At 37.5% G+C, this 21,801-nt stretch overlaps 1 protein-coding gene across 1 annotated transcript in view; it reads right to left on the reverse strand.

Annotated features, from left to right (window-relative positions):
• Window positions 1–4,625: 4,625 nt before the first annotated feature.
• CUL4A (cullin 4A) overlaps window positions 4,626–21,801 on the reverse strand; it is a 41,878-nt gene continuing 24,702 nt past the window's right edge. Inside the window, exons 11-20 of the mRNA XM_009997963.1 lie at window positions 19,917–20,109; window positions 18,423–18,527; window positions 16,615–16,725; window positions 16,190–16,275; window positions 15,080–15,187; window positions 13,753–13,866; window positions 12,469–12,574; window positions 6,022–6,194; window positions 5,024–5,176; window positions 4,626–4,721 (exon numbers count right to left, since the gene is read on the reverse strand). Coding sequence (XP_009996265.1) covers window positions 4,626–4,721; window positions 5,024–5,176; window positions 6,022–6,194; window positions 12,469–12,574; window positions 13,753–13,866; window positions 15,080–15,187; window positions 16,190–16,275; window positions 16,615–16,725; window positions 18,423–18,527; window positions 19,917–20,109 — 1,245 coding nt within the window. The remainder of the gene's footprint in view (window positions 4,722–5,023; window positions 5,177–6,021; window positions 6,195–12,468; window positions 12,575–13,752; window positions 13,867–15,079; window positions 15,188–16,189; window positions 16,276–16,614; window positions 16,726–18,422; window positions 18,528–19,916; window positions 20,110–21,801) is intronic.

Here is a 21,801-nt window from a genome sequence, read left to right on the forward strand (position 1 = left end):
CTCCTTGTCCTCATCTCCAGATTACTCAGCTCTGGGACAGAAGCATTTATGCTCCTAAGCTGCCTTCATACGTTTTTAGTTAGAATTGATTTGTAATGCAATTTAGCTGCTGCCAGCTGCTAAAGTCAAGTCCAGCTACTCTAAACCTGATGACCTTTCCCTGGTGCTTGTCTCAGTTCACTTGCGCTTCCTGTTTCCCAAAAACATCCTAAAAGTTAGTTGCTCTCCAGAATGGCTTGGGGATCTGCCTTTTTCTGTGGTATTGCTACAGGCATTGCTTTCTTGATGCTGCATATTTATCTGTGCATTTTTTAGAGATGGCAATGTTTTATTTTAGTCTGCTTTTTTTTCCTGCAGCACTTCTAGCAATCTTTATTCTTGCCATGTGTGGCCAAAAGCAGAAGTTAGCTTGAAAAAGTACATAGGAAACAGCTCGGGTCAACTGTTTGAATGAGTCATCTGCAGACGAGTTGAGGTTAACAGAGGTGGGACATTGGTGGTTCTCATTTTTTGATCACTGTTTTTGGAACCTGCACTGGGAGTGGAGGAAGATCTGTGGGATACTTGAAGTCTGCCAGAAAACAAAATAAGAGGGGGATGCCCAATGTAAGGTTTAAACTTGCTGTGCAGTAGTCTGCCCTTCTGGAAAACTGGTAGGCATCTATGAATTGAAAAATAACAGATACTTGGGTAACTACCAATTAGTATCAGTATATAAATTGCATCAAGCAACAATATTGTGGCATATTGGCAAGAACATAAGGCCATCAGCAGAGAATTATATTGATCTTAGATGCTCTGGATCATTAGCTTACTAAGCCTTTCACAGTGGTGTAGACACTGCACAGTAGCCAATTTCCATGTTGTTGCCAGCAGAATTATCACCAGTGTGTTTGTGAGCATTTCCTAATGGAACAGTTCTTACACAACCATGTTGGCCATCAGCCTCACTGCTCAATAACTTGCTGGCCAACATCAAAACAAATTTGATGGTAGGGTGAGACAAACAAACAGGAAGCTACAGCTTCTGTAAAAGCTAGAATATAGATAGACAGTGTGGAGATCCAAGTCAGTGCCATCACCAATGGAAATACCCAGCCCCCATGTGTTTTGTTTGACAGAGCCACTATCCAAGCAATTTGCAGCGAGTTCCAGATTAACCAGGGTACAACTCCTGGCCCTGCAGAACCATGGGTGCAGAGTGGCTGCTTATGGGAAAGAACATGGGAAGTACCCACAAAATCAAAGAGCCGTTACTACAGTCCAAACTGTTCTGCAAAGTTGGGGCACAATACTTGCATGGGAGATAGAGTACAGGCTGGGAATTTTTACCAGGGAAGACTTCCCATGAAACATGACTCAATTTTTCCTGTAGCCTTTTGCTGCAAATTATGTGACCTCACTGGGTTATTTTATTTCTGAAGAGACATGCTAGGAATAGATAACGAAGGTGGAAGTACGGAGTCCACTCTCCCTAACACACCTGTTGAAGATTGTAAATATACAACTAGATCTATCTGCATAACAGATTAATGCACTAGAGTTGCCTGGAAGGTGTGGAATTTTTTTTTTCAAAGATGTATAGCACAAGGAAAGGAAGGGAGAAGCTTCAGCAGACCAAGGGAATTGAATGGTAAACCTAGGTTCCCATAAAGGAATACAAGGGAAGCTAATACACAGATGTAAGAAAACAGGACACAAGGAGTGGGCAGGAAGGAGGCTGTTGGTGGCTGGTAAGGAGAGGTGTAATTGCCAGATGTGGGAAGTGCCTGTGAGTCAGCCATCAACCTGCATCCTCACACTTGCTTTCCCTCAGAAAATGTTGGCCTAGATGACAGGGTGCCACAGTCAGGACAATTGCTTTTTAAATACATGTAACATATGTCTGGATGAGTAAGTCAGACTGAATTAAAGGGGGAGATTGTGGTAAGATTGGAGAGAGCCCCCACCTGTATCCCAGATGCCTGTTGTTCTTTTTGTCATTCCTTAGAAGCTGCTACACAACTTGTTCCAAGGACACTGAATTGCCAAGATCCAGATTTTCAAGCCATCTTCTGAACATAGGTGCACTTCAGAGGAAATCTGTTACTTGCTACAGCCTGACAACTTCAGCACTGGGTGATCTTCCAGGAAGAAATGTTCAGCATGCTCTGCCCTGTGGGCACAAATACTAGCACAGGGGGCAATGTGAGCCAAATAGCTGGCATCAAACCAACAACTGGCCCTGGTTGCTCAGCTGAATTCCATAACCATTTATAAAAAATAACATGCAGCTATTTTTCTATGAAGTGCTTACCATGCTGACTAATAAACTAACTGCTTACCTGTTTGGTTCAGCACATACAAAATCTCAGGAAGAGAAATTTGAGGAAATGAAATTAAAAATGAGGACCTGAGAAAAAGAGTCACTATCACCTGGCCTTTTGATCTCTTTTGTAGTTTTTGATCCTCTAAAGCCACTTTCAGACCCCTTTGGAAGACTAGAAATCTTCAGAGATTGAATGTTACATTCTGTGTAGTTTTATGGGGTGAGGGGGTGGGTGGAGATCCACAGCTGGGATAGAGAGGAAAGGCAGAACTAAGCAGAAAAGCCCTCTGCAGTACATGCTGCTTGAGGTTATTTGGGGGATGTGGGAGAGAAGGGGACAAAGGCAGACATCACAGGCTTCATTATTTCCACTGCTTTTTTAATTGCTATACCAGAGTAATTTGGACAGTTGAAGTCTATGTCAATTAAGAAAAAACTGCACATCTCAGCATTTTTAATCAATTAACATTGCTTCTTAAAGGCAGAACCTTTTCAATCATCTCCAGGATAATACCACTGCTTTTAATCCATTGTTCAAAACCAATGAACCGGGAAGTTTGGGTTCCAAAAGGGAAGACAGTTCACATTCACTGCTCCCTATCAATTACTGCATACTACTGCCAAGCTTCTGTGTGGATAAAGCCTCTGCCCATTACATGTCTGTGAGGCATTGTTTTAAAAGTCTAGTATGATGCATCTGATCAGCTTCCATATGCATGGAAAGTGAATTACAAGGTAAATGGAATAATTAACACTAAAGAACACACCACACGGAAATGCCACATTCTCACAATGGCTAAGAAATTATTATGCATCAAAGATTTTATTTGCATTAACTGAAGATTCAAATATTAAAATAAGTCTACATTAAATTACAATATTAAATATATTTTAAATACAATAAACTAAATGTGTTTAGTTTCTAAACACAAAGGGAACAAAAATAATTCGGAAGAATGCAATACATTTAATTACACCAGATGACAGAACAAGGACTTCAATATGTAAATCCACAAGATGTCAACTCTTAGCAATGTTTACTTTAAGAAGAGGTGGTGGCCTTTTAACTCAAGCACAAAACCCATATGACAAACTTATTAAAGTATCTCTCAAGAAAATATTGCTCAGTTAAATTCTCATTTATGTCGTGATCAAAACTCCTTTGGTAGCTCTTTTTCAGAATGGAACACACCAGTATGCAAATCCAGAAAATAAACAGTCTTGTATTACCACAAAAGTTGTCTTCCATATAGTTACAATTATCAAACAGATCTACAGTGTCTTTCACTCTTGAATTCAAATCAACTTACATATATATACAGTATGTAACAAAGTACTCACAAAATCCTTAGTCTTTCAAGACAAACAAAAAAAATGCTATGCTTTCACAATATTTAGTCTTTTTTTAAAAAAGGTTTTTGTTTTCTGAAAGTGGAGCACACTGTACAGTAGGTTCCTTCCTTGTATGTTACTTTAAAGGCAAAACTAAATGTTACGGCAATTACATAAACAGTGATAAACACCGGCTGCCCTAAAATGAGGTAGGGCCTCTTTGACTCAGATCTTTGCTACCCAAGCCAGTAGAAGTAGTAATAAAATAATAATCCATATCTTAGCTAAATAATCCAAAAACTCACTACACACATGAACGCAGTTGTCCTCTTGGCACTTCAAGGATCTCACTTCAAAACCTGATTTATCCAAACCAGACTGAAGTTCATAATAATTTGAAAACAAATTAACTGAACACAAGTTTAAGGGTATTCATGGTGCAAAATTTCAAAAATTCAGTGTATTTCAACAACACTGCTTGTACATAAGTGTTCATCAATTAAGCGTTTTTAAAAAGTTGTGACAAGTGACCCAAGTTGTCACTGTAGCTAAAGAATGCAGCATACAGGGTCTTTATGGATGCAGTTAGGAGCACATAAATGAAGAAGCCAGACTCGCATCCATCACAGAAGTATTTCTCACACAGGTAATTTTGACTTCCATCCAACATCAATGACAGTGTTATACAAAACTGTAAAACTAGATTTTTAAGAACTCAAAAGAACAAAAGAGTAACTAGAAGAAAATAAAAATATGACATTTAACATTTGTAAGGAGTCTTCACAAGGACGATCAATTAACATGTCATTTTGCTTTTCCACAGCAGTGCATGCAGCTGGTTGAATAATATACATCAACCTGAAATCTGCTAAAAGGAAAGTCTGGAACAGCATAAGTATTCGGTGTCCTGAAGATACATGTGGATGATTTTGGTTTTTGTTTTCTGGGATTTAATTTTTGTTTTTTTTAAGTAAAAGTATTTCCATTATGCAACATAGTGGTACTGGTTGGGATTGTCTTTGTCTCTCTCCATATAGTCTCTGTCAATGAGAGATTCAATCCTCTTTTTCAAGTCTCCAGGCTACAAGAAAACATGAGATTAGTAAAACAGTTAAAAATGTATTCAGATCTGTATTACATTTTTTTAAAGTAGGACTGGTAACAGCTATATATGTGAAAATGTGCCATAGTAAGTATCCAAACATAATTTCTTACTGATACTCTGGCTTATTTCTGTTCACACCCTCATTTTAATACCTTAACATTTGGATTTGATTCAGGACATATTTCACATTTCTTACTCTTATGGACCCATTGGAACGGAAAAATATATTACAGAATTTTTTATAATCCTAGGATGGTTTGAAAACTAAAACCAATTACCTTTACAGGAAATTTCAGTTGATTATACAATTCAGAAACAAGGAGATTATGACCAAGAGTCTTCCTCATCTTCATTATTCGTACAATAGCAGCGTCAATCTGATACTGTCTGTCTTGAAAGACCCTTTCAGTTGTGCTGACCTGTTCCTCAACCTAAGGAATGATAAAACGACACAAATCATATCACCTTTTATTGCTACTTTTAACAATTATATTTCTATAGTTAGCTTTTCCAATGAAATGAAACTCAACATCTTCTTAATCTTTGAGACAGATGTATGCATTACTGCATGCTAAGAACACAGTAACTCTGAAACATACTGATAAAGCAAGCCAAAGATAAAGGACGATGTAAATAAAAAAATAACCTCTGTCTTATTTTAAATCTGATAAACTAAACAGTCTTAAAAGCTCACTTCAGGTTTTTGAGAGAACACATAATAGCCCAAATACAGCCTTCTGTATCAAACTGCTCAACTCCAATTTTACTTTTAGGGATTTTAATATGCAAAACAAAAAGAAAAGCAAGTCAGTGTTAATTAAAACATGTCACCAGGTCTCAAGAATAGGGATTCAAGTATAACAAAGACATACACTGCAAAAATAGGGAAAACTCTGACTTTAATAGCTCCCTTACTTGCTAAATAAGGAAGTGATAGGGTGACATTTGATTCATGAGTTCAATACAGTACCAATACTTCAGCCATCCCACGAAAACTTGTAAGATGGACTGAAACATTTACAAGATCCTATCAGTTTAAAATACAGGCATTTAAACTTTCCAGCACAGGAAGGAACCTAAGTTCTTTTGATTTCAGTGAGTTTTAAAATCTTTATTACCTCTGTTAGTCATCCAGACTACCAAGAAAGTTAAAGATCTATTTCCTTTCTCTATACGCAAAAACTACGAGAGGAAATACATAGATTCTGTCTCTTTCTGTGGGACACACAAATAAATAGTTAATATGAACAGAATGAATAAAAAAATAAATACATACTGTTTCTTTCATTTGAATTTGGTTGATCTTTATTCTGAACAATTTATGCTTGAAATCACCATTAAAGATGAATTTATCTCCATCTTCTACATCCTTGCCCTTTGGATTTTTAATCAATACTCGTGCTTTTCCACAAGCTAAAGACTGCAAGGTTCTTCTTAATTCACTGTCCTCTGTGAAGTTCAAAGTATGGGAGAAAGCAGAAGATTAACATAAAGAGTTTTATGTGATTAATTTAGAAATACAATTAAAAAGTTACTGGTTTTACATTAGTACCTTCTTTCAGCTAAGTTCCAATTAGGTTAGGTAACAACTTAGAGCCTTCAAGCTTTAAGTCACAAAAACAAGTGGATCAGGAAAATTTTATCTAGTACAATTTAAAGCTGAAAGCTTTGGACAAATTGGACAAACAGATAAAATGAAGTCTAGAACATTCTAATAATTAGGTTCAAAGTCTTTTATCAAGATTTTGCATTAAAACTGCTTCTGCAGTCTCCAGAACTCTCCTGAACAGAGTTTTAGTGTAAAAATTGAAAGAAAGGTTTTGCAGTCCAGTACTGAAGTGCAGTGTAGCTGAGTACACGACTGACACTATTACTTTTTCTAAAACATTTTAACTTTCAGACAGATGGACCTTTTCCTTTTGTTAAGTTTCCAGCTGCTCTATGATTATGAAAACAACCCTTTAAACTGCATTGACAAAATAGGTATTTATGATGTTTCACACTGTTTGGGTGTTTCACCTTCAATAAATGCAGGTTGCTGGGTTATGGTTTTGTCCAAAGGACATGCCCTGCATGGTAAATTGCAGGTTATGGCAGTATGGCAAAGGGAAGGAATATGCAATTACCAATCCCTCCCTGAAGTAAAAACTACAGCTCCTAGAGGCTTTCTTGATAATGAGAAAGGCAGGTAAAAACATAGGAGTGTATTTAGACAACACATCTCAGAAGTACAGTGACCAAAGGGAAGGTAACCATTCTTTCTCTGAGTGACAGTTTATGCACTTGCTGACTGCAGTCATGTCCCAGGGACAACCTCATGTCTTTGAAGAGCATGGAGATAATTTATTGTAACACTGACTGTAAAACATAAGTGCCAACTACACCAGTTAATGCAGATGAAGAGAGTGAAAACCTAAGGGGGCAGAAATCCATGGGATGTTTTGTTTGGTTTTTTTGTTTGGTTGTTGTTGTTGGGGTTTTTTTGTTTGGTCTTTGCTATGTTTTGTTTTTAGTAATGTAGCAATCACTCATGAAGTACTCTTCTAGTTAACATTAAGAAAATTCATGTGAGTGAGATTTTCTGACCTCCCAAAGTGTACGTATGTTGTGCTAGGTGGCAATGGAATGTAAAGATACAACAGAAAGTCTAACATGCACAGAGACCAGCTGCCCAGACTGTTTTAATATCCAAGGGTTTTGATATCCAGATACCTGCTTACTTTAATTGCAAGACATTTACAAAACTAATTTGTAATACTATAAACACAGCAATGTAGCTAATACTGCACCTGCATAAATGAGTGCCTGGACAGCAGAACCACAGAATATATCATATTCACCTCTGTAAAGTATCCTGCCAAGTGCAGCACTAAACACAAATTGCAAGGTTTTATTTTGTGAAATCACTTCCTTAAGTGACTGAAAGTTTTACATCATAGTATCTTACTGGTTTCTGCCATACTGACTGGTCACTTCTTTATATTAACTGCAGTATGACTCTTGAGTGAAACAAATGACTGTCACTACATTCCATTGTAGTCAGCTGGGAGCTAGGAAGACATGACCAATAGACCTCAGGAAGCCCCCACAGAAGCACTACTAAAGCTGCATCCACAGGAGAGTACTGAACTTGCCAATATAACACTGGAAAATCCCAAATGCTTCATACCTAATTCCAGTACACTATTCATGATGCTTATATATATATTAAGTCATCCACAGGAAAACATCAAATAAGCAGAACTTAACTTATTATCACCTTCATAGTGCCCTCAATGAAAAAAAAAAATAAGTCCATGTACATGCAAGAAATTGGGGGCTGACTCAGTGAGTTGGTGTTTGAGAATTAGTGCTTTAAGACCTGCCATTAATCTTAGGCAGCTAACTCGGCTTCAGTGGAGAACAACACTGTTTGTTATATGGATCAGATTAAAATGTCTGCCTTTGACTTGGCTAGTCACAGATGGAGAAGCTAAAAGATGCCTGAATTCTTTTACTGTGAGGGTTACTGAATTCACTGTTCATTATATCTTAAGCCATTCATAATCCTATAGACTATTGTATTTCCTTTTTTTCACCTCTCTCCATACTATCATGCTCCAAGTTTAAGAGATGAACTCTCCATTCTCTGCATGGGAACCATTCAATGGCATCCATATGTTTTTTTTTAATCTTTCTTTGTCCTTATTTAATTCTACTATACACTTTTAGATAGGATAACCTGAAATTCATGAAGTATCCAAACACAAGCACACACAAAGCACAACAAAGCTTTCTGTTTGTTCTCAGTAACTTCCCTACAAGTTACCAGCATGCCATTTGCCCTCTGATAGCTGATGAAACCTCCAGTTGGGTGTTTTCAAGGGACACATTGACCACACAACTTCTTTCTCCAGTGGTTGTTATCTAACAAAGCCAATGGCTGATGTGGCTAAGGTTATTTCCTCACTACAGACATCCTTATACCCATCAACATTGGATGTGATTTATCTCCTAAGTGTTGAAAAGTGTTATATCCTTTTTAAATTTTTTAATAAGTTTCAGATTTGACCTTCCTAAGGAATCAGTATCAAATTCTGTCACATCAGTATTCATCTTCTTCAGATCCTTAATGACTATATTGAATAATACCTGGGAATCCAAATAGGAGCTTCCTTTCACTATGAAAGTTGCCCATACATTTCTACCTGTTATTTTCAGTCTTTTAATTAATTAGTCATTCCAAGAGGAACTCCTCTCTCAAGCCATGAAAACTTAGTTTATTTTAGAGCTTGTGAGGAGCTGTTATCCAGAACTTTTTAAAACCCAAGTGCACAATTACAGTTGTGCATATGCTTTCCAACTTCCTCAAATAACTTGAAAGGGAAATTATGCATCATATAAATTGTGCTGGCTCTTCCCTAATATACAGTTATCCATGAGCCTACCAGTTCTGATCTTCCCAATACAGACCTGCTACCCTGCAGTAATCTGCAGAATTACTCCATGACCTTAAAAAATAATAATAAAAATAGCATTGCTCTTGTCACTTGCCATTCTTATCACATCAAAGCTCACTTAAATTATAAACTACACAAACTAATTCAGTATTTATACTGGAAAGCTCCTGTAAAGCTTCTGGATGAATATGACCAGTTGGTGGTGGTCTAATTTACTGACCTGTTCTAGACCCTTTATTGACCCTTCCACTTGCAGTATTTTATTTTGCCCTATTGAATGGGGGTGGCTGGCTATGCTCTTCTGCAGTGAACACCAATGTGCAAAGACTGGGTAACATCTCATAATAGGGTCTCAACATACATGTTAGTTAAATAAAAGGTGCACAAAGCTTCCACCACCCCCCAGAATGAGCTGGCACATGTGAACATGAAAGTAAAGCAATCCTTCACAGCTGGGAGGTTCAGTGTCCTTTTCAGTGCTCTGTTTAGAACTGAAGAACATGTGCCCTGAGTCAGAAGGTCTATCTAGCCTAGCATCCCATCTCTGGCAGTGGCCACGAGCAGGTGAGTATAGGGCAGTATGTAAAAACAAAGCTAATATAGCTCTATATTTCCCTACTCTTCCTCCTCTCCTCATCCTACTGCTCTTTAAATTTCCAGTAATTTAGGGCTCAGGGACTTCCTTAGCCAGAGGTGGTTTCTGTGCATTGAGAAACCTTCAGTGTTTTGCTTTTCTTGAACCTGTCTCCAAGGATTCTGTAAACTTCCAGCCTTTACAACATGCTGTTTAGTTTTCTGTTTACCTTTTTAGTCTATTTAGTTTAATCCTAGCACACTTATCTGTCCCATGGCCTCTATTTTTATTTCCATTCTGACCTCTTCTTGGGTCTACTATGTTATTTATAGATAGTGGAGGGAGAAGTCCGATAAACCCTACTGACTTTCTAAAACATTTTTAGTGTTTCAGCAGCTTTAGATTGAGCCCATCGGTCTTGTACAGGTTCCCCCTATTTCAAAGGCTTTCCTACTTCCTAATAAATCTGCTCTCTTCCATACATTTTTTTTTTCAAGTGTACATTGGAATTCCGCCTGCCTAGCCCCACACAGGGTGTTTGGAACAGCTAGAAACAGTTTCTGTGGCAATCCTAATGGCAAAGGTTTTCCTTCCAGGATTTCTGCCACATTCAATGTTATATGTATCCATAAGCCAGGAACTCTGGTTCACCCAGATAGCTCTCTGAGAGTCTGGCTGTTGGGACCTCTGCCCTTAGAGTTCAATTCAGCAAACAGCTGCATCACAAATTCAGCTACTTTTTCTAATAACTGGATGTCTGTTCTTTTCCAACTAGCCAGGATACCAGCCTTTGGAGGGTACTGCTGAGTAAAAGGATCATCTGTGTAAGAAGGCTGGGGAAGACCTATTCACAAGTGCATGTAACAGTAGGAAAAGGGGTAATGGTTTCAAGATAGAGAAGGGTAGATTTAGGTTAGACATTAGGAAAAAGTTCTTTCATATAAGGATGATTGATCACTGGAACTGGAACACCTAGAGAGGTGGTGGAGGCCCCATCCTTGGAGACATTCGAGGTCAGGCTTGATGGAGCTCTGAGCAATCTGGTCTAGTTGGAGATGTCCCCACTTCTTGTAGGGGGGTTGGACTAGATGACCTTTAGAGGTCCCTTCAAGCCAATACATTCTATGATTCTATGTAGCAGGAGGCATAAAGGGTGCTGTGTGGGACCTATTTCCAAGACCATTTCTGGCCATAAGTTTCCTCTCCTTTAGAAACAGAAAGACTGCTAGATGGGAATGGGAACCTCTCCAAAGCAGTTTCAAATGCTCCCAGGCACAGCCTGGGAAGACACAGATTTTATGTCATCCATCCTGGACCCACAGGGACCCCATGGACCATGAACTGTCCTCATTACCTGCATTCCTCCACTATTTCCCTACAGGGGAGAGAAAGAGAGATGTGGCATTCAGTGCAATGAGATAACGTAATATAGATAGCTCCCAATTATCAATCAGTCCTATCCAGCTGACTTAAAAGCAGTCTACTGAAATCCTTTCTGTTGTGCTCTAATGGAATGGATTTCCATTCAGCAGATCTTATCTGTTGCTGTCAGGCAGCCAGAATTCAAGCTCTGAGGTATAGCAATAAAAGATGAGAAAGCAGAATCTGTAGCAGGCTTGCGTGAACTTTTCTTTGGCCTGTAACCATTGTACTCCAACCTAATGATCCCCTCTGGACCATCCTGGTGCTTATTATTCACATGGGCATGAGTTTTCTTCAGCTCTCTTCACATTAATGGAGTGGGTGACTAAGCAATCCGAAGATTTGAGGCTGAGAAGTTGGAGCACCCAGGCTGTACTGCCTTCTGCCGTGCATCATTCTGCCACAGGGGTTCTTGATATTCCTATTTTCCAATACTTTAGTAAACATATTTACAGTATTTTAGTACTTGCATACACAAATACTTTTTCAGCAGTTGCTGTATTTTGTTGATCTTAAGATTCAGCATGTGAAGGGCTACTGGGTATGACCTGCTGGTTGATGCAGAAATTCCAGAGAGTAAAAAGATTATAACATTATCTTCTTTAATGCCAGTGGCTCTACTTCAAGGAAGTGTAAAAATTAAAAAGAAATCACGAAAGAGCTTAAGAACACAGACAGTAGATACCACAGATGGCTAAAACGAAAACTGTACTTTTCCCCGGTTTTCTTTGTCCTTTCTGCCTTCAGGTTTCAAGTGCATGGGGAGACAGCTACAAAGTATACACCCTAAAGGATACTGCTCTTCCTAACAAATCAGATCTACTGTGAACGGGGCACTTCTGCAGCAGTCATGGAAAACAGGTGGGCAAGCTCTCAGTACTACTCAAATGAGAATACTCTTTTGAATCACCCCCAAATGAGACCATTCTACAAAAGATCTTTTTCAAAATACAGTATTTGTAACTGCAATAGAACAAAAATAATCTATACACAAAAGAATCTTTATCACGACTTGAATTTTAAGAATTGCAACGTTGGACTCTGTAAATCTAGTAGTAGTATCATACACCACATAGCTGTTACTATTAATTTTATTAAGTATCTGTTTTACCTACACTAAGAAGTACCAGCAGCACATTTTCCTTATCTGTTTTGGTGTCTATATATGATTGGCTCATACAGTTTTTCCTTATGATTGTGGCAAATGTCTTCAAACTGAGCCTTTACAAACCAAATTATAATTGGCAATCACTCAATGAATACATTTAAGAATAAGTATTCTTCTTACCTACACCAGTGGCCATTTTTATTTCTTCAAAACTGAATTCATCTCCTTCATTAAACATAAGCAACACTAAAGTCTGAAAGAGCGACACTTGAAATTCTTTCTTTCCCTGAAAAAGAAACATCAAATAATTACAATATTCAGAGCATATTCTATTGTATTATCCAAATCTGACGAGTAACAGAAACAAAACAATACTTTTTTTTCCTATTTCTAGAGGAATAGATGTGCATTTTAGAATGCCTAGCACACAGAAGAATCTGCCTGACTGCAGTATCAAGGAAAAAGGATATTTTTAAAACCTCTTTTTTAGCTCCTCCAGCAGTAGCAATGCAGCACACAGCAGAAGCTCATTAGAATGGGCTTATATTTACTTTACATAATTTACTTCATTTCAACTACAATATGTGAAATTCTGGCTTTGCCACCATCAATAGCGAATCTCTTCATACTTCACCCAAGTTTCACTTTATAGAGATGAGCAAACACAAAAGAATTATTGGCATTGGATCAAATATGAAAGAAACAAAAGATAATTCTTTACTGTGATACAGAGTGACAGTAATGCCAGTAGCAGAATGTTTGCACAAACAGGCAATGAAAAGGAAAGAACTCAAAGTCTTCAGACAGCTGTAAACACTTCTGTCAATGGATGACAAACCCATCCATCTCACTGTTCCATGGTGCCCAAACCTCTAGGTTTTACTAATTCATTGTGACTATGAAAGAATCATTTGGAGGTTTTTTTGGGTCTTTGCTCTGGCTCAATTAAGCTGCATTATTAGCAAGATATTCCATGAAACAAAACCAAACCACATTAAGAAACAATGTGGTTATTTAAGACTTAAGTAATTCAACAAACATTTAAATTTTAACCACAGTCATTATATCACTAACACCTTTCAGCCTCTTTTTGCATCAGCAAAGCACTCTGTCACCAGCATTTCCAAAACAATTCCATATAAAAAATAAGAAGATGCTGTGTTTTTTCCCTTTCATTTCCTGCTTTATTACAACTTTCTTTCTTTGAATGAGCAACAATTCCTATCACAAAAATACAAATGTTACCAAAAGGCATCTCACTGTTGTCTTCCATTAGCTAGGTAGTATTTCAGTTTCATTATAAAAAGCCTACTTTCTATACAAAATAACAGTATAGAATTTGATTGTTTCTCCAAAAAAATGTTAGCACCTTTATAAAAATAAATAATTCCATACATTACTACATTCCAAGTAACTGACTCAAATTTTATCCAAATGGGCTAAGCATGAAACAAGCAAACTTACTTCCTTAAATTCTGCCTTTAGGACAGCGTGCCCCAAAGTGGTCTGCCACTGAAGCTTTCGACCACTGTGTTTTCCCAGGTAAAAGGTTTTAAATACCTCTTGAAGCTTTATCATCTGTCAAGCAAAGAGGGAAAGAAGTTTATTTGTGTTATACCAGTGAGGTGATGCTGTATGATTTCGCACATCATTTCTTTATTTCTCCTCAACAACATTTCTTATGAAGTGTTTTTCTGTAAAAACCTAAATCCAAAGAGCAAAATTCTGCTCTCAAGTACACCAGTACTGCTATGCACAGTATACTATAAGCCTCAGTTCAAGTATAGCTTTTAATTCCCCTCCCTCCATCCCCCTTTTTGGGTCTATTTGTTTACAAAAAAAAAGAAAAACAATCTCCCTGTATAAGTTTTTAAAACTAAGAAATAAATACTGATTTTGTCCTGGACTTTGAATCTGACCAAGAAACCACAGGACAAAAAGCATAAATCTAACACCTACATACTGACTATTACCATCTGCTTCCAAGTTCTTCCTTTAGTTTCTCCTATACAGATTAAAGTGTGAATCCAGTACTTCATACTCTCTTATTTCCAAATAAGGGGTTTTTACCCTTCTATTTTCATGACATGCTGCTCAGGTTGGATCCTTCCAAAGTAGCCTGTTACTGAGGAAAAGATGCCACTGGAGCAAGAGCACAAAAGCTTCCACATCTCCTGAACTGATTTGGAACCTTATTGCTGTCTTTGGCCTCTGAAGTGCTGCCCATATTTCAGATCAAACAAGGTATTGCATGAAACAGGACTCCATGTTTCAACTTAAATCGTTATTCACAGGAGCTTTGCAAAATCCTCTCAACTTGGAAACAATCTCTTCTCGGGGAAACCTCATTTAAATGCAGGGAGTAGTTTTGTGAGACACATTGCAGGGAACAGAGGAAGGATCATACAGAAAAAAGAACATGCAGTAACACAACTATTGGCTTGATCAAAATGCTTAACCAGTGTAGTTAAAGATTGACTAAATTAAGGTGCACTGTCAAGTTTTAAACTTCTAAGTGCTTGGCTGCAATGTTAAATACAACACTGATTTAATTTTAATACTAATTTGAGATTATGATTATTATATTACTATGATTATTATTATACAGTCACTGCAAATAACTGGGTTTTATCCAGTACATTTTTTTGCAAATCTGGAATCTTTAACATGAGTTAAAACTTATTAAATATCTAGCAGAAAAAACATTAAATGAAAGCATTACTTCACCCTATGAGAGTGACTCTGATTCCACTCCATAAAGTACATTTAGAAGGGGAATTCAAACACTAACCTCTGAGTTTAAGTGGACTTCCATAGGAGTATATGTTGGCCAATATCCCATAGTTAATATATTTACTGTCAGGTCTATATTTCCTGGGTCACTTTGGTTCTGCATATACTAAAATAAAATAAAAAAAATACCATTCAAGTATACTATTTGCATGTTAAGTTAGAAAATATATATATATTTAAATCATAAATTTAAACTTGGTAGAATAATGAAAATTTTCTGAAGGCCATATCCTTGGTTAGACATACTCTACCAAGATTTTGAATTTCATTACTATTAATTTTTCCCATCCCCAGTTTCAAAATGCTGCAAGAGGTTGGAAGTAAAAAGAAAAGTACAACTTGCCTTGAAGTATCCTAGACCACTGTCTTTATAGGGTATTAAGGTCAAAGGAACTTCAATCATATGCAAATAAAACAAAAGAGAAGCTTTTGATCAGAAGTCAGGGTAAGAACTATAAGATCAAAAGGATCCCCTGGGACTTCCACACATGGGTTAGACGACACATTTTCTTATGATTTGAGCCTTGCATCAGCCCAGCCAGGCTGCAAAGTCCAGGACAGAAAGTCTATAGAGTATTTTATTAGAGGAGCAGGTGTCCTGGGCCAGATTTCTCCCCCAGTATCCCCTCTTCAACAAGGCTCCAAAACAGGGGGGAAGTGCAACAACAGGGCAAGCTATACAGTATTTCCTTCAAGCAATCCCTTGGTCATTGTCAGGTTGGAAGTTTTGGGGCTGACACATATATGGTTTCTATGCACTTAGCAACCCACACCAGAGTTTTTCTCAGAGTTTTTCATCAGAGAAACAATGGTTTACAGAATGAAGAAGTATGGACTTTAAAGCATGTAGAACAACTAAATTACCATGTGGTATTTAGACTAAAATTTACTTTAAAGGAATAAAACTGTAAAATAAGATTATATCTGAATTGATATACAATAAATAAATTATGTTCTGCACACAGAACTATAAATAGACTCTCTTAGTATGACTAGGTCCTGCTCAAAAGCTTTTTTGTTTAATTTTAGCTTAATCCAAAGAATAACACCATTAAGTACTTCCCCATCACTACTGAAAATCTAGTACACGAACAGAAGCTAAATGTACCTGCTTAAACTGAACCATGACATCTTTTGACAGTTCCATGTCCTTGAACATGCCTTCCAGTTTGCTGGTAAAAGCAGCGCCACATTCTGTCACACAAATTAGAGCAAAGATCCCACAATTACATGGAAGCACAAAACAAGCAATCAAGGTTTAACCTGAGACAGTTGAGCCAGATTTGCCAGGGTCCAGAGCACCCACATGTAGATACATGTTTTAAGGATTTTGCTCCTCTGTAGATTCACTAAATGAACCAATTGCATTTATAAGAGGTCAACCCAGTATCTCTTCCTGAGCACAATGAAAGCTGGGATATGCTCAGCTGTTACTAAAAATCTGGCTTTTCACTTTTTAAAGCATGAGAAAATAAGGATTCCAATTTACATGCAAAAAAGTAATAAAAATGGAACACATCTGGAGACTCGTACCGTGCTTCAGCTTGGACAACATGGACTTCTCAGCATCTACTGAGGCACTTTTTCCAACCAGCAATCTTTTGGCCAAGTCTTTCTTATAAAATGCTTCAAACACATCTTTACCTATATGGAAATTGAACCAAAAAATAAAATACAAATTAAATTATACATTCTGTATGCATTACTGCACTTCAGGTTTGTGACACAAGCCTTTCTCATGATGTGTTAATCAGCAGAACAATACTCAATATACAACAGCAAAGAAAAACATATAGACAACTAGTTCTTTTTATATGTGAATTATTTTCTTAACACGTTTTGCAAAATGTCTACTCCCTTTTTCCCCCTTAGGAACATAAGCTGCCTTGTGTTTTCCATTGGATCAGCTGTAAGCCACATGTAATGATTCTAGGGTTCAGAACAACATTCTCCTTCCAGTGGTCTAATTAATTACAATTAAAGAAAGGAACATGGTTCCTATGTATTAAAAGAAATAACCTTTAAAAGCCTGAGGTGAAAAAAAGGTGACCAAACTCTTCTCACTGCATTTGGCAGTAACCTTTGGAAATAAAAAAATCTCATACAGACACCCACAAACTTTCACACCTTAAACCACAGTTTCCACAAATCTTTTCTATTGGTAGTGCAAAGATATCAGCAAGTTGTTTCACTTGAAGGTGAACAAATTCACTGTAACTCAAGGCACTCTTTCTGCTGCCTACATCAGCACCCCCCTATTCCTAACACCTTCCAATGCATCTGTAGCAATACCTCTGATAGACTCCATCCTTTCCTGGTAAAGTGCTGTGTCATGACACACCATCAAGGTACTGTTGAAAAGGCCAGTGCTCCGAAACTAACTGCTAGTTATCATCTGCTCTTAAAAGGACTCCTACACACTAGATATTTCAAACCAAATTTGCAATTCTATCTCAGTGCTATAAAAAAATTATTAAGATCAAGAGTTGGACAAAGTTTCAGATTAACAGAAATTAATCTCTTAGGCTGTCTTCATCCACTGCCTCCATCCTTTGCATTTGACAAAAATAATGATGCAAATTCTACTACTTCATAACTGGCTTCTTGTCCCACAATATTGCACTTCTTTTGGATTTTATGAGGAAAGAATCACACAGATCTCGAAACAAACTAATACAGAACTGGGTAGTTCCTGCCCCAGCCCAGCATACATGTCCCACTTCCCTCAAAACAGTGACCATATATCCCTGCTGGACACAACCACATATTTTTTTTCTGATACCCAACCTAGCAAAATAAATAAATAAATAAAATAGCCTAATACATTCAAGAGTTTTGCTCAGATAGACAAATACATTAGGGAAGTGTATTTCACAGGAAGTAAAACACAGAAATAACATTTTCCCTTATCATTCTAAGCCCTTCTCCAGCACAGTGAGAAGAGACAGGATTAGTTGCTGGGTTTTCATGTACTTTGCACCTACAACTTACTGAAGTAGGCAGGGAAGAGAGAATCTGTGCTAACCTTTCTGTTCTCAGTCATTAAATGAGAGGTTGTGGCTACAGAGATGCGTAATCTATGTGAAAAAAACAATTTCCACTAGCAGCTCTAGCTCTTAGGTCTCCACTAAAGGCTCTGTAACTTCCCAGACTCCATATAACAAGTTTGTTCTCCCTGTTGTATCTATTGTGCTCCTTCACATGTAAGGCAACCTGAATTTAAGACCAAGTCAAGCAGAAACTCATGCCAGAAAAGATCTCTTGCATTCAGAGGAATGCAGTTCTGCTAGTAGGAAGGAAAACAGTTTCAATTGCATCAAATGTGAACTGGTATTTCTTACCATGAATGAATCTAAATATTATCATGATTTTGTCAAGGATTCTTTCCAGCTCTTCATCTGTTGCTTCTTTATTACCAGCCCTTAATTTGGAATCCACATATTTTGCTACAAATAAATAAAAAAGTTTAACAGCTTAAAAAAATGTACCTAAAATAAACAACGTAAGCACCTCCCACTTCAAATATTACTGTATGTTAAAATAAAGTACTAATTTTTCTATTTGCCCTTTTCCTATCCCTATGTTTGGTGGAATAGGAACTCTACTGTACTACTGCCATAATGGAAAAATACCATGAAACAGAATTACCCAAGAAGAAAACCCCAACCATATAATAATTTCAATTAATGCATTAGAAATTCACACATTTTGTGTTGCAGTCATAGCAAGCACTTTCCTTGTTGAAAGACAATGTGTTGGAAGTGTACAACGCACATGAATGTATTTTATGAGAAACAGAAACAAACAACACAAAGAGGACTGTATTTTTGTAGACCTTTGCCACGTCCATCCTGCTCTCTTGGCAGGAGCATACCAAAATTTAAACAGGAGCAATGCTTTCAAGTTAGTAGCTTCAGAATGCCAGAAATAAGGTTAAGCCATGAGTTTAGGTAAGTATTTATTAAGCCACATTAGTATCCTTATACAACCTTCTGCATAAGAAGGAAACCTTTGCAGTAGCTGAAACACCGTAGACCACAAACCACAGCAGCCCCTGTCATGGCTTTAACCTCTATCACTAAGTTGTGCAATTTGTCCTACAGAAAGTTGGTTTTGGAAGGAAGCCACAAAATAATTTGAATGAAGGCAAAAGGACAAAGGGGAAAAAAACCACAATCTAGGAGTGGGATCCTCTCCTGCTGTAAAAGGCCACAGCTCCAGTGGCTGCAGGCAAAACAAGAGGTTTTGCCAGACCAAGGGTAATCCCAGACATAGGATTAAGATGCTTTTATTATTTCTTCTCTTAATGAGCACTAGTTCCCCCTTCAAGGTAGTGACATTTTTTTTCCTCCAGTAAAACTCATTATATGTGAAGGCTTTAACATTGTTCTCCACCTGTCAGCCTTCAAGGCAGATGGGCTGTACTTACTCCTTTCTGAGACACCTGTAAGATGCAGAGAACTCCTCTACTACCACAATTACAAACAGTTTCCTTCCTTTTGCTACAGCTACTCTTCCCCTTAACCATTTATTCCACTCATAGCATCATCATTACGCTCCCTGAGCAGTTGTTAGCATCAGGCACTGTGCAGGAAGCAGAGGGACAGCAGAATTTGGCATGCTCCATCAGGACACTGTACACATGATTAACAGCACACCCAAGCTTTTCAAACCCGTAACACTCTCAGGTTAAAACTTTTGCCTCATATCCCAAAACCAAGTCTCCTAAAGCAGAATGCATACTGCTTCACTATTGCACTAGCACACTCAGCAGCATTACCTTATCATGCTTTCTATAGATTTTGGAAATATTTTACAGAAAAATATTTGTGTACCTATCAATTCTGCAGGCTTATTTGGTCTCTTGTTGATAAATGTTTCAAAGGACTCCTTCATCAAGTTTATAAATTTTTCATTTTTCTGAAAGCACACTTCTATGATATGGTCCACTTTATCCTTAAAATCTAGTAGCTCTTGCACCATATCCTTGTCCTTTTCAGGATTAACCACTATTGTTGTCCCAAAGTTCTGTAAAACAAACACTTTTGATAATAAAATACTTTCGAGTGCTACCTATCTCCCCCAAAAGACACATTCACCCTTGTAAAATTTATCATTAGAAAGAATATATTTTTTACAGAGCTACTTATGTGACTTCAAGTTTCCAAAAAATGAGATGCATTGAAATTTAAAATAAAAACCCAAACACACATTAATGGATTTCAAACATCAGTGTTTGACTTTAAGATTATATACATTTAAGACAAAAGTTAAAAAAAAATACACAGTAGACATGACAGTATGATGTGCAAGTTTAGTTATAGAACTACATGATGCGTGTAAAAGAAATTACATGGAAACTGCCTCAGAAATGTTAAGTGTAATGGAAAACTGCACTCTTTTCCTTAAATCCACTAGAGAGCTCTATTGATGGAACAGGTGGCAAACATTCCACTGCTATTGATCCAAGATTTCTCTTTCAGCAAGGGCTTAGAAGCCAAAACACCCAGCTGACTTGCAATAAAACAAAACTTTTCCATTTGCAAGAAGCAGCCACGGACTTGACTTTCTTTCCCTGCTCCTACATTTATTATCTTAAAGTCAGAGACATGACACCATTTGTCAGGTGAACCAAAAATATCCAGTAAGGGAGGATTTTAACCTATTGGACAATTTACAATTGCTTAGTAACACTGACCAGCACCCTAGACAGAATGATTAGTTTCCCAAGGTGGAGAAGAGGAATATCTGCACAGTAACCACAGAACAGTATTCAATGGTGTATTTTCACCAACTAAAGTATGTTAGCCACAACAAGAATCAAAATTATATGGAGAAATCCCTCCCAAACCTCAGAATTTCCACTTCAATATCTAATTATCCACTGTGATCTTTTATTAAGAGCCTTCTCAAGTAACATTTCAGAGTGAAGAAAGACAAATACAAGGCTGCCCAAGGTCCTTAGATTCAATATGTAGAGTGCAGATTGACTGAATTATTTGTGCTAGAAGGGACATCTGAAGACCACCTAATCTATCATATCTTACACTTTGGACAATTTCCCCTTCATTAACACAGAAGATGGACCTCTCACAGTCTCTCTAAGTTTTAAGTAGCAGGGCATTCCCCCCCATTTTGCAAATGTCAAACCAAGTTACAGCGCACTAAGTGGGACCTCTGAAATCATAAAAAGGTGACTACAGTAGAGCACAGACCTCCAACCCAGTCAACTGGCATGCTCTGTGCTTTTTCTTACACTGGCTCACAAGATAAAAGTTCTTGAAGCCTCACTTTGAGGCATTCTGTCATACAGAATGTTTGAAAGGGGGAGATTTACTGATGCTATAGAAAACAATTTCTATCTTTTTGAGTCTGAAAAAAACCAATTTTTAAAAACAAAGCTATAAAAGATCTGATTCTGCAAGACATAATGTATGATGAAACAACTTAAAAATTTGTTGCTGTGAAAGGAGAGGTTCCAGTTCTCCTTCCCTTATTTTCCCCACTTGTCCTGAACTCCTGCTTCTTTCCTTTGGCCAGCACCTGGACTCTTCCGTGAGCCTCTTTAGCTCACTAAACCTGGCATAAAACTGACCTTGCCCAGGTACTGTATTAAAAGAAACCACAAAAGAGTCTACAGAGTAGAAGGCAGCACAAGGGTTAGGTCAGGAACACTATCTGGAAGCAAGGCAGAAGAAAGATGACAGCTTCTTGGCCATG

This window comes from Chaetura pelagica, unplaced genomic scaffold (genome assembly GCF_000747805.2).
Source record: "Chaetura pelagica isolate M959 unplaced genomic scaffold, ChaPel_1.0 scaffold123, whole genome shotgun sequence".
In the NCBI taxonomy this organism is placed as follows: domain Eukaryota; kingdom Metazoa; phylum Chordata; class Aves; order Apodiformes; family Apodidae; genus Chaetura; species Chaetura pelagica.